This window comes from Drosophila novamexicana, unplaced genomic scaffold (assembly GCF_003285875.2).
Source record: "Drosophila novamexicana strain 15010-1031.04,08,12 unplaced genomic scaffold, DnovRS2.1 tig00000387-arrow-pilon, whole genome shotgun sequence".
NCBI classification, from domain to species: domain Eukaryota; kingdom Metazoa; phylum Arthropoda; class Insecta; order Diptera; family Drosophilidae; genus Drosophila; species Drosophila novamexicana.
In genome coordinates, this window is record NW_020824800.1 from 3,115,713 (window position 1) to 3,143,406 (window position 27,694).

At 37.6% G+C, this 27,694-nt stretch overlaps 3 protein-coding genes across 4 annotated transcripts; 1 reads left to right on the forward strand and 2 right to left on the reverse strand.

Annotated features, from left to right (window-relative positions):
* Window positions 1–1,220: 1,220 nt before the first annotated feature.
* Window positions 1,221–12,243, reverse strand: LOC115760031 (alpha-tocopherol transfer protein-like). 2 transcript variants are annotated; one of them, XM_030701199.1, is made up of 8 exons: window positions 12,064–12,243; window positions 2,630–2,831; window positions 2,469–2,560; window positions 2,237–2,390; window positions 2,049–2,174; window positions 1,760–1,938; window positions 1,538–1,688; window positions 1,221–1,477 (listed from the first exon to the last, which is right to left on the reverse strand). In XM_030701199.1, the coding sequence occupies exons 2-8, from the start codon at window positions 2,814–2,816 to the stop codon at window positions 1,428–1,430; spliced, it is 939 nt and encodes a 312-aa protein (XP_030557059.1). In that variant the 5' UTR covers window positions 2,817–2,831; window positions 12,064–12,243; the 3' UTR covers window positions 1,221–1,427. The 2 variants fall into 2 exon arrangements, with proteins under 2 accessions (XP_030557059.1, XP_030557058.1); XM_030701198.1 differs by having other exon boundaries at window positions 11,884–12,243.
* A 6,549-nt stretch (window positions 12,244–18,792) lies between these two features.
* LOC115760007 (clavesin-1) lies at window positions 18,793–22,754 on the forward strand. The gene is made up of 4 exons (XM_030701165.1): window positions 18,793–18,934; window positions 19,097–19,398; window positions 21,927–22,388; window positions 22,456–22,754. The coding sequence occupies exons 2-4, from the start codon at window positions 19,159–19,161 to the stop codon at window positions 22,636–22,638; spliced, it is 885 nt and encodes a 294-aa protein (XP_030557025.1). The 5' UTR covers window positions 18,793–18,934; window positions 19,097–19,158; the 3' UTR covers window positions 22,639–22,754.
* Window positions 22,755–24,293: 1,539 nt separating this feature from the next.
* On the reverse strand, window positions 24,294–27,319 carry LOC115759865 (dihydrolipoyllysine-residue acetyltransferase component of pyruvate dehydrogenase complex, mitochondrial). Its single transcript, XM_030700972.1, has 7 exons — window positions 26,979–27,319; window positions 26,352–26,539; window positions 25,877–26,290; window positions 25,556–25,773; window positions 25,058–25,406; window positions 24,897–24,999; window positions 24,294–24,826 (listed from the first exon to the last, which is right to left on the reverse strand). Exons 1-7 carry the CDS (start codon window positions 27,113–27,115, stop codon window positions 24,697–24,699), a joined length of 1,539 nt encoding a protein of 512 aa, XP_030556832.1. The 5' UTR covers window positions 27,116–27,319; the 3' UTR covers window positions 24,294–24,696.
* Window positions 27,320–27,694: the final 375 nt, after the last annotated feature.

A 27,694-nucleotide genomic window follows, 5' to 3' on the forward strand; every position in this document is an offset into this window, starting at 1 on the left:
ATACATACATACATACATACATACATACATACATACATACATACATACATACATACATACATACATACGTACGTACGTACGTACATACATACATATTATGTACATACATACATATTATGTACATACATACATATAATGTACATACATACATATTATGTACATACTAACACAAAAAAAAAACACAAAAAAAAAAACACCAAAAATAAAAACACAAAAAAAAAAACACAAAAAAATAACACAAAAAAAAAACACAAAAAAAAAATACCAAAAAAAAATACACTACCAGCTTTGCATGAAAAACTGCACAGCCTACTTAAATTCTTGAGAATCGAGGAGGAGAGCACTTGGTACAAATTCGTTTTATTTAAATCTTCAGCATAGCGACAAATAAGCTTGTCCTGATTTTGGTATTAAAAGGGAACCATATATGTTTGTACATATACATATATTCATAAATGCACACACACATGCATGCATACACTAACACACACACGCCAAAACACACACAACATTATTCTATGGACATAGAACAAAATTGAATACCACCATAACTTGGCCAAATCTCATCCGATTTTCACGAGGCTAGGAGTTTTGCTCATTGTTTGGTCTCTAGATCAATCTGGCAACATTATTGTTGTTTTTAGGTTTTATCAGATTTGCTTTAAAGTTACTTTCAAAGCTACATAAGACGTTAATGGGTTTTACAACTCATATTCAAAGATCATTGAGAGAATTTGTTTTATATCTACCTAGAGCAAGGCCGGGGTATACCCGCTAGTATCTAATATGACAGCAGCTCTGTAGCTCCCGAACTGTAATGTGTGCTTAAATTCGATCGCAAGACTGTTTAACACTGCTTACACCTGCTTGTGTGCTCTGCTTGTCAATGTGTGCTTAATGAACTGCTTGGGAACTATTGAGTGACTCTTAAACTGTATTAAACTGTTCTATTTAAGTTAACAATAATTTAACAATTATCATTTATATTTTTGTCTTAGGATATAAATACAGCGTTCACACTGACTGCTTGCTTTGCATTCAGAGGCTGTCAAACTGTCAAAGTGATTTGCCTTGCCTTATTTTAAAATAATTTTAAAAAATGTATTTATAAGTATAAAAGGTAACAAAATTTACATTTTATTGCTACACATACAAATATATGTACATAACATAGATACTTATAATATATAGTACAATATACCTTACGAAAAAAAACCCTAGTAAAGTCTTTGCTCTATGTAGCGTGTTGTGTGCGTTTCGTATCGCAGATCATACTTGAACTTAAAAACACTTTAGCTTTAAACAATTTTGGAGCAAATAACTACAAATTACAATCGTACAACAATATTTGCAATATCACAAATGACCCAACTTACAGACTTAAGATACAAACCAATCAAAAGTGAGGTATGGAAGAGTTGTCCCAATTATTTCTTTGACTTTTTGTAGTCCTCAGTGTAGCCATAGCTGTCGGCCTCTGTAAAATCAAAAAACAATATTATTTCAAAGAGCTAATGAGTATATTTAAGCTACTTACGTTCGTAATCCTTGGAGTAGCACTCAAAGAACTCGCCCAGCAGCTTGCCAGGCGGCAGCTCCCAGGTGGCCGTGCCGCCATATTTGGGCGGCAGGGCGCCGGCATCAATGTGCGTGGTTAAAGACTTCCAGTCCTTGCCGTGGAAAAAGATCTGCGCGATATAAGTCTTATTAGTATTAAGTACTTAAGCAACTGTTGCTGGTTTATTATGATTTAACTTACGCGCTTGCGCAGCTTCTCGCGAATGAAGGGCTTGAATATGGCAAACAGCATATTGAATATGTACGAGTTATTCACAATGTGAACACCCTTCAGGCGCATGCAGATGCACTCCTGCACATAATCCAACAGCATGGCGGCAAACGATGGTGTGAACTGTGTTATGTGGCTCAAAGGTAGACCTGTAACAATAGACACAACGTTATTGTTAATGCTCCGTCCGGTCGTAAAGCAAAGTGCACATCATATTAAACTTGACCAACGCTCTTTGTGGCCGGCTTGGCTTTATTACCTTCCATATCAATTATGACAACGGCGCCACAGATTTGTGAAAATGGCTCCACCATGGAGCCCAGCACGGTCAGCTGTATGCCACGAAACAGATCCGGCAGCGGCACCTTCGATGGCTTCCATTTCTCTATTAAGGTCGAGAGATTAGGCACACGCTCGCATATATTTAGGGGTCGTTTTGTTACTTACTGCCCGCTTCCAGGACGAGTAGACGACGGCCATGCTGATCCCTGTTGGGCAGCAGGTTCAAGATTTCACCCTCAAACACATTGCGCAGCTTGGCGGGCACAATGTTCTCACATGCAATGCCATACTTTAGTTTCATGTTGTAGAAATTCTTGAGCTGTAGAATAAAACAAGCGTAATTAATTATATTAGTTAATCCAAGTTTTTTTTTATCTAGAAAATGATTAAGACTTACGCGCTTGAGAGCACTCTCGGGATAATAGTGGCAAGGACGCAGAAACATCATCATGTACTCATCATCCAGTGGCAAGTGTAGGTACTTTTCATCTATGAGACGTGAAATAATATTCAAAGTAAAGAAACAATAGCTTGGCTCAGGCAACAGCGGCTACTCACTTTGTATGAGCTCCCTTAGCTCCTTAATGGCCTGCTCCTTGATGCCGGGCAGCTCGCGCAGCTCATCTTGTGCCTTCTTCAGGGCCCAGTCGGGCGCCTGCTCCTTTTCCATGCGTATCTGGGCACTGCCCAGGTCAATATATGGCAGCTGATTGTCATCGTAGCTAATGCACTCCGCTTTGCCCATCTTGACTACTTGGAGCTGCGATCGAGAATGAAAGTTTATTCAATAAGCTCAAAAGTTTTTGTAGCCAAAGTGCTTGACACAACTGGGTTATTTCCGCCCTAGCGCAGTGGTTCAATGCCTTGGCCCAATGCTCAAACATGACTCAATGCTGAACTTCATTAACAAGCCCGCAGCGGAAGACGAAGCCGACAAAACACGCACACACAAATACACACAGTGGCCAAGAGCGGCGGACTGACAGCCGAGAGAGGGTGCTAGGGCGAGATGTAGACAATGTTACCAAAACTGGTCACACAACGTCACAAGCCGCACGCCAAAAACCGCTAAGGTTTATGCGAATACCCTAACTAAGAGTAAGTTGATTTTATATCAATGCTTGACAATGCCTCTCAATCTTATAAAAGCCCTTATCTCATATGTTCAAATATATAGAATCTATATAAGAGTCAAGGAATGGGTAAATATTCAACGAAGTACGCATGCAAACTTGACCTTATGCTTAACATACTTTTAACATTCACATTTAACAGAGTGAAAACTTATAATGTTATGTAACATACAGCACTCGAAAAGCGTAAAATATAAGAACCCCCAAAGACAAAGTAAACTCAGATAAATTATAATTATATAATTATATTATATTTAAGACACTTCTTAAGCCAAAAGGAAGTTCTTACGCAAATGTACGAAAATCTAAATTTTCCATATAAAATTGGAGTTCCTTCAAAGTATCGCTTACTCGTCGGAAATCGACTATATAGCTGTCGTAATACAATACTTTATTATAAATAGGATGTATATATGGTATTATAGAGTATCTATAATATGCCATTTAATGGAGTAAAGTCTTAAAATACCAATCTCTACTCTGATATTTATACTTTGCTCTCAATGTGCTTGCAATTTATATTAATTGCTGACTGCCTTAGTTTCATTTTTTTCATTATATTTGAAGAGTATTTAAGCTGCAGCTTGTGTATGATAATATTTTGTTTTATGCTTGTTGTTGCGGCTATTTTTGACTATTCGTAGACGACTTGGCAACGACTTGGTTAATAAAACCAGGCCCAACTTGACTAAGCATGACGTAGCGAAACATGCTCCACACTTGACCCAAAGCAGAGAGAGAGGCACAAAAGAGAGAGAGAGTGAATGAGAAAGAGAGACGATAGAGCGAGAGGGAGATCTAGCTAGCCGCCACGAAGCGCCCATCAAACGTATGTTAACTGTTCCAAAAGCCGTTTTACGACTCGGCCAAAGAGCAATTAGTTAGTCTATTTGTGTGCGACATTTTCAAGGTAAAAGTCAAGGCCAGAGCAGAGCTAAAACCGATTCAATATTTAATTTTAAATACTCATTAAATACTCATCGTCAATAGAAACCATCAGATATGTATAAACTGATTTCGGTTTTACTATTCAGACAAAGTCCAGATATTTTCATATAAAAAACCTTTTGTAACATGGCTTTGGTTGTTTGCAGTTTTTTTTTCTCCTTTTCTCTTTTTTTTTTTTGGGCATTATATTTGGGTTTACTTTGTCCCGAGTTCAACAGCCCATAATGTTATGCGCATACATTTTGTTTTGGACCTTCTGTTAGGTAAAGTAAAGTACTCGAATCGAGCAGCGTAAAAAGAGTATAAATAAATAATTTTGAAAAGCAGCGTGCAGCTAATTTGATATGTGGATCGTGGCAGAATTGTGATTCCCAATTAGCCACATGCAAAGTGTCACGTCAATTACAAAATGTTGGCACAAAAATTGAGATAATGATACCTAGTTATAGACAACAAAACTAAATTGATCAAGGCATTACATAAGGGTGAGATCTTAAGGAATTAGGCTGTCTCTCTTTGAAAATATAATCAGCCAATTTAAATACTTTAAACAATCTGTTGTGATCTTGAATAACAGTATTTATGTCTTTACAATAGGGAAAAGTTACTTAAAATGAGTTTCAAAAAAACAGCTGCAAAATAAATATCATAAAATAAACTTTAAGTGAAAAGTTATGTTCAATAAATCTGATAAATCTATTGGAATATATCTAACAACAAATTAATATAGTGGATGTGAGACTATTTTTATAGAAAATGTCAGGCAGGGTTATCTTGACTTATCGATCGTATGCAACAAAACTTTAATACAATCTATGTGTCACATAATAAAAGATCAGCTTAGCAAAGATCTTGAATATTGCAACAATCGATAAAAAAACAAAGGCAAAACAACAAAACGAAATCAACTGGAGACAAAGTCAAACAAAACTAAACTTGAAAACATTTTAAAGATTTGCTAATCATTGATGAACTGAAGCCGCTAATAACAAAGAATGAATTACGAAAAGATTTTGTGGCATTTTATCAAAACAATGAAGGAGTATATATATTTACAATAAAGTAACATAATTGAATATACTAATATATCTAAACAAAGAAACCTTGTTATTGGCTCATAGAAAGGATTTGAATATAGATGTTCCGTATTATTGTAAAAAAAAAAGGTAACACATTCACCAAAGTATTTCTTATATTTTAAAACAAATGACGCCCTTCTTTGCGCTTCTCACTATTCAAAGTTCATGAGCCACAACTCCCTTTGGCATTGAACCAAAACCTGTGTCATCTTTATCAAGGTTATATCCACTTAAGGTGCAGTCTTCATTTCGCTGTATACGTAAGAAAATAAACAATGACCGACCAGTCCCAATCAAGGTCCACAGGAAATCAGATCACTTTATTTATTTATGAGCTTTAATTGGGCAATTTTCCCTACTCGATATATACGTACGTTACATATGCGACTTATTATTGCACAGCTCCACAATGAATAATAATAAAGTATATATATATATATAGTAATAAATGTGTATATGTATTCTGTTGTCACAGACAACTGACCTCACTTAGGATAATTTGTTGTTAAATTGCAACTCAAATGAGGCGAGTCGTTCTCGACTGTCACCCGGGAACTTTCTAGCTCGACTGCAATTAAGTAGCTGCCCATCAATAAACAGTCGTTTAATCAACAGTAGTCTCCGGCTAACTGGTAAATATGAAACATTATTTAAATGCTGATAACTGGTATCGGCTACAAGTTCTCTCACACACACACACACACATTTCTGCGATACAGGCCACAAAACATGCGAAAGTCGCAATAGAAATTAGTGATGTGTGTGTATACATAAATATCAAGCAGAAATAAATTTAACTTTTATACGAACTTTATTTTTATAGTTATATAATTTTATTAAATTTATTTATTATATAAAAAGAGTTCTATAAAATGTATTATCATTTTTAATATCAATCATATCAACCATTTTTCAGACCAGATTAAATTTGAATACATTTGGAATAAACATTTTTCAAAACTATGTGAGGACGGTATCACAAATATACAAGATTTTTATGGACTCAATTAAAAAATATATTTAATAATATAGATAATAAATTTTTAAAAAATTTGACCCACATTCGGCATCTGAAAAATAGTTAAGACGCACGAGGTCGGTTCAAAAATAAATGCATAATAAATATTGTATAATAATAAGTTGAGAGAAGAATCTCAACTTCTGCCCACCTTTCCTTAACAGCAATCTTAACGACCTTCGACTTCAATTTTCGGCTCACTTTTGACTGTGATAGTTCGTTTTTGTAAGGTTTACACTAAAATATGTGGCCTTGAATAAGCTTAAAACAAGTGCCAATTATTACATTTGCTGTTTACGCCAACAGAAAAGAAAGGTGCGCAAATGAAGCGAAAGTTAAAATAACAAAAGGCAAAAGAAAATTTCAAAATGTGTGTAAATTTGTATGGCAATGGGAATAAGTAATTAAAGAGGACTGTTTTCTAGGGACTTCTCTGGCTCACACACAAAAAAAGCGAATCATCGCTCACGAGCCCATCTCTAATCAACCGTATTGCATTAAAGTATCTTTATATAGAGTCAGTCGTATGGCATGTATTTCAATTCCAGGGCGACCCTTTGAACATATAGGAGAAATGTTTAATCGGGTTGTGTATATAGACTCTATATATATATATTGAAATATCGTTAAAGTGTAAATGCATTTGCACAAGCGATTATCGTCTAAGTACAATAACTTTAAAGTACCCGCCAGATAATTGGCTATTCTTGTTGCTTAAGCCTGATTAGCGCTAGGAAAACAAAAAAATAAATAAATAAATAAAAGCTGAGGAAATAAAGCAAACTGGACTTGTACATGAAGCAAATTGTACAATATCAAAGCTGCTTGGTAATGCACTTAAAAAAAAAACTCATAAAATTCAAACTGCACTCGATACCTATAAAAATCTATATACCTATTAAAAATCATAAAGAAATAGAAATACACATAGCGTGATCCGCATAAATGAACAAGCTCTAAAATTGATCAGGCAATCGACCATTAAATGCAAATTACTGTTTTTTACAGAATCTTATAGACCCCACACCAGATGACAAAGCACTTGTTGTCTGAAATGTATGAAAAAACAAGAGTGCCTTATTCGGGAATGACCGGCTAGGGGATACCCTGTAGCTTCTTCTGCTTACACCAAATGAAGCTCGCGCTACAAAACTTTGTATACAAAACTAAGAAGTCAGCTCAAAAAGCTAGATTTCGATATCGATTTTTATCGATTGCGTGGAAACGTGTCAAGTTATCGGTTATCGAAAACAAACTCATACTGCGTGGGCACAAAGAAAACCAAAACCAAAGCAGCGTGGACAGACGGATGGATGCACAGATCGACTCGGCTTGTTACATACACTTGCACAAAAACAGTATACCCTTTTTATCCATTTTCAATGGGTACAGGGTATAAGCAGCGAAAAAATAGCACATGCATTTGGCGATGATGACTTGAAAATGTGCATAAATAACCATACTCCATGGTCGTGGTCGCAGTCGCAGTTGTAGTTGTAGTTGTAGTTTTAGTTATAATCGTAATCCATGTGCGAACTGCACGCGCCACGCCCCACTGTTGCTCATTTTTAAGATCGTAACGAGCTAATTGAAATAACAATAACAATGTGTTAGAAACGTGTTCGAACAGCAAGTATTACTGTGAACAGAACTGAAGATTCTGGATATGAATAATGCTTATAACGGAGCTGTGTATTATAACCTGTCTATATGCATATAATATATATGCACATTAATAATATAACACACATTTCATGCAAATCATTCTATTATAATAATAATATTATTAGCACTTGGCTATTATTCATAATTACAATTAATGTGAAATGACAACACAAAATGCAAATTGAGGCAATTATATGTCGGGACAGACCTTTGAACGCGATTGCAGTATCCGACATTACAAAGGCCAAAAATCAAAGGAAATTATATTTACTCTAAGCGGAGTATGAATGGCAAATATTATTATTTAATTAAATATAGTTACGTAAATCGCTCAGAAAGTTGACTCTTTCAATATTGAAAGAACTTTGTCAACTGTTAATTTTTGCTTATTTCAAATTTCAAAAGTATAAAAACTGTTGATTTTTAAGTGCTTTATTTGAAAGTATGCATGATATCATCAAATCCACAAAACAAATGCATATAATTAGCAACATTTTTCTAATTGATTATAGCCCAAGACTAAAGGCGTTGATTCGACAACAAACTAGGCAAGGTTCTTCCCATAAACATTTCCATTCGAATGAAAAGCATTATAATACATTTGTCAAAAAACATTTCAATGAATTTATTTGATCTAATCAGTATCAACAGCATCCCTGAAAATGTCACGTAAACTCACAAGAGAAGTGACCATGGAGGGCTAGAAGAGCACATGCAAAATTCTGAGAAAATGAAAGCGCGCAAAACTCAGTTATTTGAGTAAAACAGCAAATCCACAATAAATGCGCTTTATGGCAGTGCAAATGTCGGAACTCTATTCAAAAGATGCCCATTAATAATAATATTCATCTTTATTTAACGTTTCAATTAAATTGAGTAGACAAATTTGTAGCTAATTTTTAAGAATTAATTTACAGCCCATTTTTAGTTGGCAAAAGTCGTGAATAAAGTTCAAAATCAGGAACAGTAAGTGTATAAATATTTGTTCATAATATTGAGAATACCCTTGTAGAGGCTATTATGACTAAGTCAAGAAATATAGATGGAAACATCTTCGATTTACATAAAGTTCTTATATTCTAGATCAGCATCAATAGTCGAGTTGGTAAAGCCATATTCATCTGTTCCTGTATGAACAACTTATAACTTGACCGAACCCGGCAATAATTGGTTAGACTATGCTGCCCTCATAGAAGCCAAATCTGATCAGTATCGCACTTCTATATTGCATATATAGCAATATAGGCGGAATCGGTTGTAAACTGAGTTTTAGCATTGCAAAATCTCGGTCGCACTCGCTGTCTTCTGGGAAACAAGAGACTGACCACTTTGAACCCGCCACCTTTTGAAATGTTGGACTTGCAAACACTTCCCATAAGTGTTTACCACTTGAAATTGCTGAGGAATTTGCATAAAAATGTAATTGCATATATCAAGCGTGGTGCCGGCCTAGAAATGCTGCTCTAGAATCAGGCAGAGCCGGTTTCGATATTCAAACTGCCAAACGTTGGCATCGATATACTATATACAACTATATACAACTATATATATATAGATATATATATTGGCAAAACAACTTGCCTTCGGCTCAAGTACAGATTGGCACACGCATCTGATTTGTTGCCTAGGCAAATGCCAAAACTCAAAAGCGGCTTTTGTTCGCTTTTTATGCTCTTTTATTTATTTTATTTATTTTTTTTCTATTTTTCGCTATATATCAGCCCACACCTGACAAATTAACTTTTTGGCCAAATACACGAACAGTAACGAGAAACTATGCATGCATACATAACTGAAGTATAGCGGCTGTTAAAGATGTTTAACTGGTTTCCAGTTGGACTGTTCAGTTTTTGGCGCTTTTTATTATAGTACTCAGATGTTGACTGCATGGCCTATTCAATAGGCAGTCGTCATCAAGGTCGCAGTTTTTCAGCAGTTGATAGTGTATAAAGAGTCTAAAATTGGTTAGACAAACACAAATTGAGGCACAAGTCGCAGGCCTATCGTCTATCGGCGTGTATTTTGGTGTCATTAGCACAATGCTCGATCGCTGGCCACTGTCCGTAATATTTATAAGGCCAGCGTACGTAAATCCCATGAATCAGCATTTACACATAAGGTAAACAAGTGCGAGTCTTACTGAGTACTGAGCACAACTGCAAATTATATGCAATCAAAATCAGTGCGTGTCAAGCTCAACAACCTTCAGACACTTTGACAAAGGGACAACACACAGTTTATGTACATTTAAGTTATGCTACAAATACTAAATAAAGTCCAACTTCACATTCGATATCTGACGATCAAAACATAAAGCTGCCAGGTCCCAACGAAAATGTTATAGTTGTTATTCTTGGTGTATCTTTGAGAAATATAGAAGTTTATTGCTCCGAAAACGTTGCTGTCTATAAAAAGTAGAAGGTTCTAGTCGGGAGCTCCCGATTAGGGGATACCCTGAACCCTCCTTCTTCCAACATCAAATGCATATATACATATATTCTATTTTAGAAGCTATATGCCAAGTTTGCTGACTCTAGCTCTTATTATTTACCAAAATTGCCCAAAAAACAGGATATCGATATAGATTTTTATCGATTGCTTGGAAACGAAGTAAGTTATCGATTATCGGAAACAAACTCGATCTGCGCGGGAACTAGGAGCATCTACATCTAAAATTTTAAGTCTCTAGCTCTTATAGGTTCTGAGATCCTTGCGTTCATACATACGGACAGACGGACGGACGGACTGACGGACAGACAGACAGACAGACAGACGGACATGGCTAGATCGACTCGGCTATTGGTGCTGATCAAGAATATATATACTTTATGGGGTCGAAGATGCTTCCTCTTGCCTGTTACATACATTTGGATTTTGCACAAATACAATATACCCTTATACCCATTTTTAATGGGTTCAGGGTATAAAAAGTATGGGAAAATTATCTTTAAGCAAAGTGAGTTCCTTAAGAAGTTGAGTCAATAAGGGACACCGGTTCATACCCTAGATGTTAAAATTGTAGACCTGTTAGGCAGGCACAACTCGAGAATCCACTTAACTTTATTCTATTGAAGCTTTAAAATGAAAGCACTTCATACAAAACTTTCTCAGACCAATGTGAATAACAATTTTGACATGATAAATTGCAAGCATTAAAAATCTTTTAAAGTGCTTTTCAGAAATACAGAAAAGACTAGAACAGTATTTAATAGGGATCAAGGAATATATATATATAAAATATTTGATGCAAGAGAAGACAACGAAAATTGCTCGCCTAATAAATTAAATAAATACATTTTCGTTATTTATAATCATTTCTAAGCACTTAAAAATAATTAAAATTGTAGATTGAAGAAAAAAATATTATAAATAATTAAATAAAAGCGAGCCAATTGAATCGCCGCACAAAAAACCGGATAACTGTAGTTAAAATATTCGATTTAAAGTAGGAAATAAAAAGTCTAAATACAAATTAAAGTTTGTAATTAAGTTTGCAGTTACAATTTCTAACTTTTCCCTACTTTAGTTGGAGTAGAAAGAGAAACTGATTATAAAGTATTTAAAGCGGTTTTTCAAGCTTTAATCTTAAAGGCCTTTTAACAATTATCGCAGATATGGAGATTGGGCTACCTTTAAAGAAGCGGCATTGAATGTATCTATGTAACTACATTGTAAATGGCTGGAAGCTGAAAGTTGTAGCAGCAGCTGATCGGGCCGATTATGAATGGGCAGCTAGATGGAATCGCTGACGAAATGCTGCAGGCAGCAGGCGGCAGGCGGCAAGTGGTAATTGTTTTTATTGCCAATCCGCTGGAGCGGCACTTGAATGCCAGGCAAGACTTATGGCTGCCCGTTGTGGCAGGCGAAGGCAGAAAGTGTGTCAACGCTGCCGCGCATGCGCATAACTAACAGCAACAACAACAACAACAACAACAATAGCAACAACAACAAGCAGCTACTGGCACTTACCGTAACAATTGCTTAAAATTCACACTGTTTCACTTGAATATTAAAAATAAAATGCACAAAATTTGGCAATGGGCCAAAAAAAAGAGTTTTCACGTTTCACTTTACACAGATTTTGCAAGCTCAACACACACACACACACACGCATGCACATGCACGCACACACACACAGTGCAGACTCACACAAATAGAGCAATTGTGTGTACAAAGGCTGCGGCTTTTGGCTTTTGGGCAGGACGCGGCGGGGCGTGGCGTGGCGTAGCGTGGCAAGGCGGCGACAATGAAGATATGTATGTGGATATGCTGTATGTGTGCAGATGCGAGCGCGACAAACGACGTCCAATTGGCAGCGCGGCTAAAATGTCTCTGAGTTGGACGTCTCACGAGCGCGAGCTTATGAAATTAATTAACTGGCCAAGTCAGGCTTGACAAACTGAGTAAAAGCAGCAAACGGCAGCAGCACAAATGCAAAAAGAGATACATACATGTACATACAACAACAACAACAACAACAACAACACATCAATAATGACATTCGAAGCTTTTGCTTTGGCTGAAGCGCTCTTTGCGCTCGGCGCTGCCAACTCGTTCAAGGCAAAGCTTTGCTTCAAAATGCAAGCTTTCAAAGTTCGGCCAAGCGCTTTTTGTTTGTGTGCTTGATTTGCCTTTGCTTTAGCTGCGCTTGGCAGCTTTTTGAATTTGGAACGCGGGCAATAGGTGAGACTGAATGCGCTTAAAAAACTGATATCACTATAAATATTATTTTAATGTTAATAAATATGATATAAATAGAAAAGACTTACACTATTTACTATGGCATATATATTATATTTTATAAATTTGATTATATTATGTTGATGTATTTACAAACAATTAACACATTTGTTTGGTTAGAGTATTTCACAGTCGCTGTGCCCGTAACGAGCTTTTTCTTTGTTTTCTTTCGTTTTGTTTGACTTTTTTTGCTTTTGCTTTTGACTTTTGTTTCGGCTTTTGCATTGGTTTCTGCAATAAACTAGCAATTATATGTTTCATTAGCAATGCGATAGGAATCTATCGGCCGTGTTTAATCTATCAATAAAGCGCAGCTGCTGGGGGGCTTTTCTACTGTGGACTTTGGCGAGCTGGAACAGGTTTGCCGCCCACTGATAAGGGGCGTTAACGGTTTTGGTATGCTTAGGCAATGTTGCTGATTATGAAATTCTTACCTTTCTTTCACTTCATTAACTTGCCCCAAGGGCATTTGGCTGAAGTTCAACGCTTTTGTTCTTGACTCAAGCAATTCTGCACAATTTCGCATTTGTGCAGCTATGCAAGAGGCTAGATACATATTGTGTTGCTTATTTTTAAACGTCTTTATCAGCCAATGTCGCCCTGTCACTTATCTAAATTATTGCTACCATAAAAAACAAACGAATGCCTCGCAGAAATTGGCAGAAACGTGTACCATAAAGATAGCCTAATAGCCTGTTGATTGATAACTAACCATATTATGTAAGCGATTGTCCAAGAAGTGTATATACATAATTATAATATAAGTCCAAGAAGTACTCGCATTACGTATACGTAATTTTAATTTATCATTTTTAACATATCTCTGCGACAATAGTTTGCCAAAATAAACTGCAGCTACTTATCATTGAACTATATATGCATACAATTTATTTATGATGTAAGTCATATGACCCGCAAGTATAGCCGTGACTGGCCGTATCATAGTTTAATTACACTTATGTATTCATGGGTAACAAAAAGTCACGTATAACTGCAGTTCATCTGTTTAACCTTTTTAAGGTCAACTAGTCATGTGCTTACGACAGCAGAAGGCAATGCTGCCAATATATTTATAGTCCATAGAGAGCGAGAGAGAGAGAGAGACAGAGATAGAGAGAGAGGTTGTGAAGTTGTTTTTTGATATAATTTATATATTTTTAATCATTTTATATAGATTACATGATCGTGTGTGGCTAGAAAAGACCGGAAGCAGAACCGGAAGTAGAACCCAATCCAAACTATGTGAGGTTGATTAGGCGACAAGGATTTTGATTTTGGTGAAAAAGATGGATTGAAATAAGAGTTAGAGTTAGAGAGAGAGCGAGACTGTGCGAGAGAGACAGAGACAGAGGTAATTTCCCACCATCATAACTCGGTCAAATCTCATCCGATTTTCACGAGGTTTGGCTCTTCGTTCTTGGTTTGACCTCTAAATCAATCTGGCATGTAAATCTGGCAACATTATAATTGGTTAAAATTCATGTAACAATGCTAGCTCAATTTTCCTATATAGACATGGGTCAACATTTCCCAACCCCATAAACCGGTCGAAACTAAAGCGATTTGGGTCGTTGTTTAGGGTTCGATCAATTTGCATTCAGGGAGCACTTTCGCTCAATCATTCGATCAGTAAGGAAAAAGAGTTTAACCATTGTATATAGATGAAAAAACGGTATATAATCTGTTGCTTTCTGGTTTTCAAAAGCCCTCAGTCCTGATGCGTTTTTGAACCCAGCCTGCACGAGTATTACTCATGGGTTTTCCCCAAAGAAACAAAAACTGCACATCCGTTAAGTTTATTTGACTTGGTTTAAGGTGTGCCGCATAATCCCCATTAAATATAAGTCAAGGTGCCAAGCTATACCCAGCTTGGGCCATAGAGCATTCAACCTATTGTTCAAAGATTCTTTATGGCGTCATCGAGCGGTGCCGTTCAAAGTTTTCTACGATCCACTTGATTTACACAATGTTAAGTCATTGATCAAACACTTGTGCATGTAATTTGCAAGGCACACTCATTTACTCTATATACTGGCCAACAACACCCTGTAATATTTCCTCATTATCTTTTAATGGTGCCCAAGTCGCGGTGTCAATCCAAAGTACATCACACGATTTCCGAGTGGCTCTCGTTAATAGCCCAAGAGTTGAGAGTTGAGCAGCTGAAGAATTTAATTACTCGCGAGTGTTTTCTTTATGAATGGAAGAAATCGCTGGCCTGTGCAAAGTACAATCGAGTGTTTCCATAAGTCGGAGCACTATGTGGCACACGTAATACGGAAGGAACCGAGCAGCATTTGTACTTGGCATAGTTAGCTGGGATATCTAAACTGGAACACATGCTTAGGTTCTTTTCAACTAATTCTTATTCTAATAATACGCACTAAAATATATTCACTGCCTTCTTCTCTAAATACTTTGACTATCTAGCTTCATATGTCATCAGCTATATCAAGGATAGATATATGTGCGTATTAACTGTTTTTTAAGAAGTTGTGTAACAATTAAATTGTTATTTAGAAAAGCATAAATGTTTATTATACAAATATATACTTGCACATAAATATACTACATATTATTAGGACAAAAAAAGGAGAATATAAATAAAGTGATTGAAGTTTCAAAATAAAAATAACAAACATTTTAAGTTTTTGTCTAATAAAAGTGATTAATTTCAAAAAATATTGACTTGTTTCTAGCAAATGTTTTAAGCAATATTTATTTCTTAAGTATATTAAAATTATATTATATATAAAAGATACTAAGTAAAAAATTAAAATTTTCAAATCTTTTGAGAAAATATTTATAGAAACAAAAATACATGCTTAAAACATTTTAGACTCTTCATTTTGTTTTTTTTTTTTTTTTTTAATATTTTGGCTAAATTATGACATTAATATTTTTTGGGTATGAACCGTGGGATAAAAATATATTTAAAAAAAAAAAGGGTTTATTCAATTAAAAAATATTTGACTATTTGGCCGCTCTACCCATTGGATCTAGGGATTTACAGTCTGAATCAGAGATAAGGGCAACCAATCGTAATCGCGGCCAGCTCTCGAATAAAATGAATGCAAAAAGTATTCGAATGTGTGCAACAGGCCATACAAATTGAGCTGTGAGTATGTGTGTTATCTTTTAACATATTTAAATACTCAGTAACAACAGCAAAACAGAAGTTCGATAAAGCGTCAGCAACAACAAATTTAGCACACTCGGCAACTAAACTCAAAACATACAATACTTGCACACATTTTTTAAACAAAGGAACGCAACAACAACAATAAGTAGAAGAAGAAGAAGAAGAACAGAGTTTACAGAGACGTCGAACCCGATGACAACAAATCGAATCAAGTGCAAAGACTTTGCCCTATGACTACACTATACGAATACGCGCACCCAGTTATATTCATGCCATATATATACTCTATATATATACAAGCTCATACGTGTATATGGGCTAAAGTAACTCTTGGCTAACGGAATCTTTGTTTCTCTCTGAACACAAAACGCACGTCTCGCAGCGCCTGGCAAATTCAATAATAATAATAATAAAATACATGTAGCAAAACAAAAACAAATTCAGGAAGTTTTCAAAGATAACGTTCTCACAGTGCTCGGGTTTATCAAAAGCACGAAACAACTGTTTTTATAGCACCTGATAAATCCAATTTGTATAGAACGTCAGGCTGCTTAAACTTATGAAATCGAACGGTAATTGTTCAAAGTTTATCTTACATGAGCGTAGTAGCTAACAGCTGCCAAACTCAATGCAGCTTGACCCAAATGATACCCTGTAAATTTATGAAAATCTGAATGAAGCCCATGTTGTTTATGATCATAAGAGAACGCTTAAAGAGCTAAGGCACAAAACAAAAGTTGTTGATATCACAGATGTTAATGCTTAGCTCAAAAATACCCTGTATTTTGTCAGAATATGTCGATTAGTATATAATTTTAAATAACATTATGAAAACTGTGTTAGTTGTACAAACATAGATGTGCTTAAAATACGAAATACCCTGTATATAGAATATGCAGATTATTATCAACATATTCAAGAATCCTACTTAAAAAAATGAGAAAATATTTTTTTTAGAATAAGGACGTTGACTGAAAAAAAAGATAAAATTAAGCAAAAATATTTTGACTTTCCAAAGTACGAAATACCCTGTAAATAAAATATGAAGATTCATTTCTTATTTACATAAAGCGACTATATTAAGAAAGGTGTTAATATAGGAAATACCCCGTATATTGTTAAGCTTTATAGATTGTTATATAATTTTTGAGGATCATTTTTTGAAATTAAGATAAAATAACAGAAATTGTGTTTGCTGCAGAAACAAAAGTGTCCTCAAAATAAGAAATACCCTGTAAAGTTAAGATGTGTAGATTGTGATATAATTTTCGAAAATAGCCTATTAAAAAAGGCATATTCCGTAACTAGGACTAAAACAAACAAAAATGCTCTCAAAATAAGATTAAATACATTTTTCAAAAACATGTATCAATGGAATGCTTATGACAAGTTTGGGAAGTAGAAAACAGAACTTTATCGTATTGTTTTGACTCCAAAACAGTTGTGCTGAGAAATTCTTGAACAAAATAATCTGAACTGCAAAAGTCTATAAGTTTTAAGTTAACGTTCAATACAAATACTTTTCGGAATTTCTTGAACCAACATTTTGACTTAAAATTTGTACGTTTAACCTAAGAAACTGAAGGAAACATAAAAAATATATGTCTAGTTTTAGAAACATTAATTAATACATATAAATATTTATTTAAAGAATAGTTTAAAATCTTGTATAAGAAAAAAACACATATCTATATTAGACTCTATATTAATCAATGTTTATTAAACTAAGTGGTTTATGCTATATTATTATTGAAGTTTTTTTTCATTGAGGAAAAAGCAGATAAAAAATATTTTAAAAAAATTAATTTTGCCCTTATATACCTATTCCTACTTAGCTCAGACCTTTGCAAAAACCTAGCATATGAGCTCTACTATAATAATAAACTGAAAATTATTTATAAAATAAAATATATATATCAAATATATTATGTGATATTCAAAATGTCTGATCTTAAGTTTACAAAAACAAAGTCGCTTTTCTTTGAGTACATACCAAGCATGATGACATTTTCACAAAGCCCGCAGCAAGAGTATTTCAAAAAGATATTCAGCCGGCTGTAGGCGACGTCGTCGTTATCGCCGCCGACGTCGACGTCGCTGTCGCTGTCGCTGCCGCTGCTGAGACACTTGTCGATCGTGCGCTGCGCTGCCGATATTGATAAGGACTATCGGGGGCGAATGGCAGCGGGCGCGGCAGCAAATGCTGCCTGTCAATTGAACATGAAAATGAAAATATAAAACACACGATAATAGCTGAAATTTTCGGCTACGTTATCAGGCATAGAAATTGTTTAACTTGGACTTTACTCGCAAGGCGAACAATAAGTATCCAACTAGTTACCATGAATGTAGCCGGGCTACCGCCTTATCGCTGTCAATGAGTGTGGCCTTTGTTTTTGTCGACTTGCCAAAGTTGAAACATATTTATTGCGCCGCTCGACTTGGGTTCAAGACTGGCGCTAACCACGTGTGCTCAGGCCAGGTCAGCGATCACCAGGGAGCACGATGATCGCCGATGACGCCATAAGACTGACCCACAAAACCAGGTGTGCCCTCTTACAGGGGTCATAAGGTGGATTGACAGGCTAGATAAGAATAAGAGTCTAACAGCCAAAGCTAACTGGATATCTATCAAAACGAAGTAGAAAAAAAACAAACATATTACTTGAATACAAATACAATTTTCATAATCTCAAACTGTTGCGATCGAGTCATGCCCAAGACAAGCTGACTGAGCCGTGAACTTCGACGCCGACGTCGACAGCGACAGCGGCAGCGGCAGCGACTGTGACAGCAATGGATCGGCTGGCTTCGTAATTGCATGTGTGTGTGTGTGTATTTGCGATAGCCGCTTGTGTCGATCGTCGCTGCTGCGACGCCTTACACACACACATATATATAAATATTTATATGTGTGTGCACACACACACGCATACAACACATATAGAGGTAAACGTTAACTCGTAAGGGTTTCTCAAAAGCAAATTTCAGTTGGTATAAAACACACGAGTCGCGAGGAAGCAGAACCAGAACGCGATTGAATTCCGTTAGAGCAGGAAAAACATACAAAAAAAAAACAAAAAAAAAAACAGAAGAAAAAAAAAGCGCGTTTGCCGTTTGAACATTTCACGCCCATAGGTAAATACGAGGCATGACTTATTACTGAAAATTACTGTCAACATCAAAAGTTGGATCTGCGTTTGGCTGTTCAGCTTTTTTTTTTCTTTTTTTCAAATTGAGCACAATTTGAAAATTACTCCGTGATCGTAAACTAATTGAAATGCATTCTGAAACACGCAGGCTAGCCGGAAAATCGAACATCTAACACACTCATACATTCCACACACACACACACACACAACATGGCCGAAGTGGACATCAGCGAGGAGGCTTTCCATTTGCGCCTGGGCTACCTGAAGCCGGAAACTAAGGAAATTGCCCGCACCGAGCTGCGGGAAACGGACGAGGTGAAGGCGGAGGCCATCAAGAAGCTGCGGGAACTGCTCAAAGCAACGCCAGAGATCAACTACAAGGATGACGACGCCTTCCTGACCATCTTTCTGCGCGCCACCCACTTTTATCCGGAGAGCGCTTTGGAGAAGGTGCGTATCAAATGCCAGAACAAATCTTAAGATCTCAAGTGAAAAGTGAAGTTTCCCTAAAACTGAAATCTACAACAAATTCAAATCCGGCAAAGTGTTCAGCTTCGAGGACCTTTTTATACCCTGAACCCATTAAAAATGGGTATAAGGGTATATTGTCTTTGTGCAAAATCCAAATGTATGTTACAGGCAGAAGGAAGCATCTCCGACCCCATAAAGTATATATATTCTTGATCAGCACCAATAGCCGAGTCGATCTAGCCATGTCCGTCCGTCTGTCTGTCCTGATGTCCGTGTATGAACGGAAGGATCTCAGAACCTATAAGAGCTAGAGAAATTTTAGATGTAGATGCTCCTAGCTCCCACGCAGATCGAGTTTGTTTCCGATAATCGAAAACTTACTTCCAAGCAATCGATAAAAATCGATATCGATATCCTGTTTTTTGGGCAATTTTGGTAAATAATAAGAACTAGAGTCACTAAACTTGACTTTAAGCTTCTATAAAAGAATATATATATGAATTTGATGTTGGAAGAAGAGGGTTAAGAGTATCCCCTAGTCGGAAGCTCCCGACTAGAACCTCTTGTTTTAACTGTGATAAATTGAATAAATCCTTTGCAATTCCTGCCGATAGCTAAAGATATTTCAACTCCGTTTGACCCCAATATAATTAGAATGCGCTTCAGATATCGCATTCAATATGAATATTTATGGCATTAGTTAACTTATATATACTTATATATATATATATATATATAACAATTGCTAACCACATTGGGAACACACATATGCCACTAAATAATCCGATCGAATCTACGATCCAAACAAGATCTATATGAATACTTGGCTTATTACAAATCTATATACGATTTCGCACAGTTATCGTTTTTGACTATATAAATTTCATTTAATTCATTTCGAAAACATATCTATCTAAATATAATCCACATCTGCTTTACGTACGAAACTTTCACTTGCTTCACCCACATATCATCCACTCGGAGCATGCGTTTCGCATTGCATTTGTCGTAAAACACTTTTGTGGATCGCCTTATCAGTCAGCCTGACATACCCAATGACCCCCAATAAGACAACTCGCTGCACACAGCAGAGACAGGGTCTACAACCTCAGCTTTGTGTAATCTGAGCGAAAACCGAGCTTCAGAAATAAAAACAACGAGACCTAGTAAGTAGAGCTATCTGCGCATGCCGCAGTTCAAATACCCTTGGGGCTGTTAGAGACAGGGTATTTTAAAACAAAGCTTAATTTTGCAAACTTTTACAAACTGTGACTTAATCTTTCATTTAATTAAAATTAATTGATTAAATCCAATGGCAACTATATGATATAGTGCCAGGTTTGATCAAATTATCTATAAAAAAAATCAACAGAATATTTGTTCTTAAATAGGGATTAAGTTTTCGCCCGTTCCCATGGCAGCTATAGGATATATATATAAGGCAGGCAGTTTGATCAAGATATTTTTAAGGCCAAAACACTTAAAAAAAGAATTAAGGTTGTGTATTAAAGTTGAAGCAATATAATATAGGGTTCCGAAGTAGTTCATATTCATATTTAAGGATCATAGTGAAACCTACAAATGCCATTTTTGATCAATATATCTTTGGAAACAAAGATAAGGTCTTAGATAGAGATTTTATATTTTTTAATATCTTACAGATATATGATATCCGTTCAAATTTCGCACATAAATAGAGATCATGGGCAGCATTGATATCTCAAAAACTAGTTGGGCTTTTATACAATAACTTTATGCTCGAGCTATACGATATAGATGTCCCATCTGGCTGATCAAGAGTATAAACATAAATTCCTTTTGGTTATAGAAAAGAAAAGGAATAGTCAAGCTATTGCTACCTTTCAGGAATATATATATATCAGAAGAATATATATATGTTCAGGAATATATGCATATTCATTATAAATCTCATCCATTTCAAGCCAAGTATATCAGAAGAATATATATTTATGATCGAGATTATATAGATATACCCCTTGCAACGCTTTATCCACTTTGAGCCAAGAACTGTAATACCCTCTACAAGGTTATAGAAAAGAAAAGGAATAGCTTGACGGATCGCCACAATTGTCGCTAGGCCGATTTCAGACGTGGAACGACGATTCTCGTATTGATACGCTTTGAACTCGCTGACACACATGGAAAAAAAAAATAAAATAAAATAAAACTTAAAGCACAAGCGATAAGCGTTCCCCAAGTATTCCCATTTAATATACATGCGTGTCTATGCACACACACACACACACTCTCGCACACACACACTCGCACACATTCAAATGGATGTTGAGTAGAGACTAGTAAAATGGAGCGAATAGCTAATGCAAGCGGCTGCTGTTGTTGGCCCTGACGTGGCTTATGGAACTATTTGTTAAATTCAATCAAAAACCCACGCGCCATTTTTTTTATCATGAAATAGTTTTTATGATCGTCGCCGAAAGACGCTGTTATCAGGTGCCATAATTTACCTGTTTGCCGCTGTTTTGCAGATGAAAAGCACCGCCGCCTTCCGCAAGGAATACAAGGATTTGGTGCATGGCCTGCAGGTGGAGCAGGTGAAGGAGTGCTTCATCAAGGGCAGCGTCATCAATGTGCTGAAGAACTGCGACCAGAAGGGGCGACGCGTTCTCATCGTCAACTGTGGCAAACTCTGGGATCCCAGCACGGTGCCCAGCGATGAGATGTTCCGCATGCTGTACATGGTGCACATTGCCGCCCAGCTGGAGGAGGAGACACAAGTGCGCGGCGTCGTCTGCATCATGGACTTCGATGGCCTGGCCATGAAGCAGGTGAAGGCGCTCTCGCCCAGCTTCTCGAAGCGTCTGCTCACCTTCATACAGGACGCCATGCCGCTGCGCATGAAGGAGGTGCACTTTGTCAAGCAGCCCTTCATCTTCAACATGGTCTGGACGCTCTTCAAGCCCTTCGTCAAGGAGAAGCTGAACAAGCGCGTAAGTTGTCCGCCTCCGCTTAATGCATATTTTGTTTGCCTGACAAATTGTTTCCTCTCAATTCCAGATGCACTTCCATGGCAGCGACATGAAATCCCTGCACAAGTTCCTGGATCCCTCGGTGCTGCCGGCCAACTACAAGGGCGCCTTGCCAGCCATCGATTACGGCGGCCTCGACTGGTTCCCCGCCCTCGAGCAGCAGTCCGAATATGTGAACACCTGGAGCGAGCTGGGACCCGCCGAATGGTAGTTAATCAAAGTCCTTGGGCAGCCAGCCCAACATTAGTTTATGTGTGTAATTATAAATAAATAACATTTTGATTAGTTCTTAGCACTTGACAATAAACTAGTTACATAATGCAATAATCCGAGACTTTCAATCAAAAAACGGAACTCAGAAAATGAGGCATAAATGGAATAAATAGAAGGCGCCAAAACGATTCAAGGTCAGAGTTCAAGCCTATATTTAGATTTGGTCAATTGGCCAAAAAAGAGCTAAGGAGACACAAAACGCGTTTGTTTCGAAGGGAAGACTCTGCCTCAAAGCATATAATACTAGAGCTCCAAACATGGAACTTATCTAAGTATATTTGCCAATTTGGGCTAGAAGTCAAATATAGCCCGCAAGTTCGCTATGAAAATATATATGTCAGGCAATATTTTCAGTAGAACGGGCAATAAATTCAAAAGACAAACAAGTTTTGAGCTAAAACCTGGGCTTATCGCAATATCGAGGCAGGTTGTCGATACAACAGGCGAGCCGAACCAGCGACTTTCTTTATATTGGTTTGCATGATATACTGAAAAAAACAACTCTCAAATAAGTAGCTAAGAGTGAAGAGCAAAGCTGCATGCAAATTTCAGATCTACAGGTATTGAATATTTAAACAACTTGAATATGCAATATGAGCCTCATTCTGGATAGAATTCTCTCAGTATACTTGTTCTTCTATTCATAAACAGCGCGAATTCAAAATTCTTAAAAGAGGACTCGAAAATATCTCTAAGCAAATGCAGTTATTAGGAAAATTTGTAACCAAAATCAATCCAGCTTGCATTCTTATATTCGTACAGCAAAGGATGAGAGCTTCAACATATAAAGGGTATACATATCGCTGATAGCCCTCATCATAATAATCTGCACATATATCCTATTTAACACTCGAAGTTCTAGATTCCAGTTTCTGTCTCTTATGATTAGAATTCAAATTGGGTTTAAACAATAAACCTATTACTTTTCAATTTGGTAGTAAAATATTTTCTAAAATCGTCTCATGAAGCGTCGACCCCATCTATATGGAATCGGTTTATACTCTTAAATGAAGTTTTACACTTATATTTCAGTCGAAATGTAAATTCAAGTCAATTTATATAATTATATATTCATGCACAAATAAAGCAAATATTAATTTTGATTTTAAAGAGCCAATAAATTTTCTTCGATTTGATTTATGTACACGTATTTATTTAACTATAGTTTCTGTTGTTTCTAAAAGCTTGCTAATATATTGCGATATTTCAGATCTTTTAAGCGCATCATAAATCAAATTGCTGAGTTTTGCCCTCCTCAGCTCCCAAATTAGTTAATATATTAAACAATCGATTTCTCCAAAAACATATTCTGAACATTATTTTCGGTACAATTAAATAAATTATTTGTATCTACAGTAAAGTTTGTCTTGCTTCACACGAGATAATCAAAGAAGGATCAATATAACAATGTTTCTTTTAAATTATCAAAAATCGAGTTATATTATGCATATATTTACAGAGGGAGAGAGAGAGATTGAGGCAGGATATAAGAAATTCATACAATCATATCAAAAGCTTCCCCCGCAGCCGCAGCCGAATAATTGAATATCACGAATTCGTCAATTCCAATTTAAGATAATTGTTATTATAGAATAGGATACTAAATACATGTGCTTTGTTTATTGAACGACTTCGGACATTCCAATGTTATTATTTATGATCAACAGATGAGTTAACGAAAATTTACAATGTTCAATTTTAGTTTGTGTGCTTGAGTAAAATCATATCGATTATCATCCAGCTAAAAACTACGTCGGTTTAACACAATTAAATATATAAGCGCTAAAAGTTGAGTGGGTGCCGTACTGAGGCCAGGACACACAACGCTGGCCGTGGGCAGCAAAACCAATTGAACAATATACAATGTTTCTATATATAAATAAATATATATAAGAATAACACCGAAAGTATCCAGCAGCCAGTTTTGTATACGTTAACATCTTCGTTCTAAATTTAAAAAATTTCTCTGGCCAGCCGATACGGACTCTGTCGTAATTTACAGTATCATAGTTTGTGGATCCTCCATGTAGTCGCGGAAATGTTGAAGCCAAACGGCAGCCACAGCGCCATCGACCACTCTGTGATCGGCACTCAGCGTTACGGTTAGCATATTAACTTCCTTGAATCTAGATTTCGAGCGTAAGAAAAGCACAAGATAAGAGCCGAATAAATGATTAATTTATATAGTTGCACTACCCCTTGTCGCTGTCCGGATCCAAAACGAGTTTTTTCGTTGTTGTGCCAATGGCCAAGATGCAGGATTGCGGTGGATTGATGACGGCGCAGAACTGATTGACACCTGCAAGAATTGAGAAGATTCAACGAAATGCTATACAATATGCATATAATGTGCTTACCGAACATGCCCAAATTGGACACGGATATGGTGCCGCCCTGGAATTCATGTGGCTGCAGCTTGTTCTCGCGCGCCTTGCCCGCCAGCTCCTTTACGTTCTTCGAGATTTCCAGCACACCCTTCCGGTCGGCTCCGAAAATAATGGGCGTAATGAGCCCCTTTTCTGTAGAGACAGCGACAGACACATCCACATCGTCGTATTCCCTAATGAATGTGTCCATCCACGCCGAATTGGCTTCGGGCACTTTACGACTGGCGACGCCCACAGCCTTGATGATGAAATCGTTAACGGAAACGCGTGCGCCCTGCTTCTCGTACTTTTTGTTCACTTGAGCGCGCAACTTCAATAGCTGCAAATGAGAAAAACCAAATTGTTAATCTTCGATTCAACGAGATTTTTATATCTAAAAAGAAATACCATCTGTGCCCTGAACATTAGATTAGCATGCATATTATATTAGCATATCTATCATAATTGCCAGATTATTTTGGAACTTACCTTGTCCACCTGGCACTCGACGGTGACATAGTAGTGTGGCAGTTTCTGCTTGGACTCCAGCAGGCGCTTGGCAATGACTGCGCGCATGGTGGTCACTGGGATGTCCTTGAAGCGGGCACCGGGCGCGGCAGCCGCCGCCTTGGCAGCTGGCTTCGACGCTGGTTGCGAGGCTGCAAGATCACCAGATTTAAGTGAGCCATGGACGCCGGAACCTTTGCCTGCACAAAAGGCCAGGATTAGTAACGAACAGTTCGAGCAGTGTTTGGATTAGTGGAGATGCGGTGCATGCACACAGCGGGATACGGGATTAGTGATAACAACCTTGTAAACGCAGCTTTTGAGTTTCGGCTAATTTCTTGGCCATGGGACTTGCATAGACACGACCGCCGCTTGGCGCGGAAGCGGTACCTGGTGCGGCAGCTGGACTTGGCGCGGGTGCTGCTGGCGCTGGTGCAGGAGCGGCAGCGGCAGCGGGTGCCGGAGCCTGTGCAGCTGCTGGTGGTGGCGGTGGAGGCGCTGCAGCAGCAGCAGCAGCCGGTGCTGCAGCGGGAGCATCGTCAACGAAATCCTTAAAGGCAGCAATGCTGGCCTGATCGGGCACAATGATGCACACCAGCTTGCCAACGGGCACATCCTTGGAGCCGCCGGGCACCAAAATCTTGGCCAGATAACCCTCCTCGGGCGTCTCGAAACCCATCGTGGCCTTATCCGTTTCGATTTCGCATAGCAAGTCGCCTGCAACAGAATAGTCATATTATTTTATACAACCTGATCAATAAGCAGATGGATATCTTACCTTCATTTAGCTTATCGCCCTCCTTCTTCTCCCAGCCCACAATCGAGCCGCGATCCATGGTGGGCGACAGGGCAGGCAGCGCCACGCGTATATGGTCCGGCAAGTTGGCGTAGGCACGGGCAAAATTGTAGCTCCATGGCGACAGTGTTTGGGGTCGGCTGAGAATCGGCTTGCCATTTGGTGTTAACCTGCAATTGAACACAGATTAGGCTAATCATTTGGATCGACTGCGATTGACAGGCGCTAACAACAGCTGATGGCTGTTATCGATAACACGCAAACAAAATGTAAACAATTGCAGTTGGCGAATGCCAATCAGAATTTTGTTTGAAAATTCGCTTATCAGTGGCGATTAACCAACGGTATCATGCGACGCTCATTTGACAGTCACGCACTGGACGCACGCACACGCACACAAGCACACACACAGAATCACAGACAGGCAGACACACACACACACACACACACACACACACACAAGTGCATATTGGCACCCGCTGCCCGCCGGCCAAGCAACCCGCCCGCCCACTGGGCGGGCTATGCGCTGCAGCCTCGCATTTGCAATATTACACAACACACTTTCTAACCTCAACGCGAGCGGTCGCCACAAGCTTTGCAGCCTTTTACCTGTTTGCCAAATGATTGCGTGTGCTGCTCAAGGCTCGGACTCCGCAATTGGCTCCACGTCGCACCGCCTGTGCCCTGAGAAAGACGGCGCGTAGGGCGCCCAATTCATTTCGTTTCGCAGCGATTGAACGTAACATTGTCCTTATTTGTCTGGTCGACGTCTGTTACTGTTCTTTTAACTGAGACGCGATGTTATTGATATTTTTGTATCAAGTTGAGTAGTATACTACACGTTTAGTAATTTAGAGGAATCTAACGTATCGAATTCGGAGTCGAAAATTTTAAACCAAGGGTTTGCCAGCAGCCGACCTTATTGAACGCCACTAGGTCACAACTTGCTAAGACGACTCTGTTTATTTATTTTTACGCAGCCCTGCTTGCTCCCCAGCTAACATTACTGCTCGCCAATTAATATTTGACAGAAATGCTCCGCACTATTCTAAATTTGTGAAGCAACTCTCGTCGCTGCTCCACACTTTACATGTTTGCTCCACAGAGAGAATATAACAGGTAGTTCGATATGGCAAGGGCAGCTATCGATTAATTTCTTAATAAACTCAGCAACCAACGATTTTATTAAATTTTAAAGAAAATTAACATTGCCCACTTAATGTTGTATTAAACCCATAAAATTGCATTTCAACAGCAATTCTAATTCAAGCCCATCAATTTACTTGCAATATAATCTCACATGCTGATATGCATCTGCTGGACAA

Excerpts from the sequence above, each read along its gene's own strand:
- LOC115760031 (XM_030701199.1), bottom strand. The coding sequence starts at position 2,816 with ATGGGCAAAGCGGAGTGCATTAGCTACGATGACAATCAGCTGCCATAT. Across the intron at positions 2,391-2,468 it reads CCGAGAGTGCTCTCAAGCGC|CTCAAGAATTTCTACAACAT; the intron begins GTAAGTCTTAAT and ends TTTATTCTACAG. Across the intron at positions 1,478-1,537 it reads CTACTCCAAGGATTACGAAC|AGGCCGACAGCTATGGCTAC; the intron begins GTAAGTAGCTTA and ends TTGATTTTACAG.
- LOC115760007 (XM_030701165.1), top strand. The coding sequence starts at position 19,159 with ATGGCCGAAGTGGACATCAGCGAGGAGGCTTTCCATTTGCGCCTGGGC. Across the intron at positions 19,399-21,926 it reads CGGAGAGCGCTTTGGAGAAG|ATGAAAAGCACCGCCGCCTT; the intron begins GTGCGTATCAAA and ends GCTGTTTTGCAG. Across the intron at positions 22,389-22,455 it reads AGGAGAAGCTGAACAAGCGC|ATGCACTTCCATGGCAGCGA; the intron begins GTAAGTTGTCCG and ends TCTCAATTCCAG.
- LOC115759865 (XM_030700972.1), bottom strand. The coding sequence starts at position 27,115 with ATGTTACGTTCAATCGCTGCGAAACGAAATGAATTGGGCGCCCTACGC. Across the intron at positions 25,774-25,876 it reads TCAAAAGCTGCGTTTACAAG|GCAAAGGTTCCGGCGTCCAT; the intron begins GTTGTTATCACT and ends CCTTTTGTGCAG. Across the intron at positions 24,827-24,896 it reads GATCCGGACAGCGACAAGGG|ATTCAAGGAAGTTAATATGC; the intron begins GTAGTGCAACTA and ends CTCGAAATCTAG.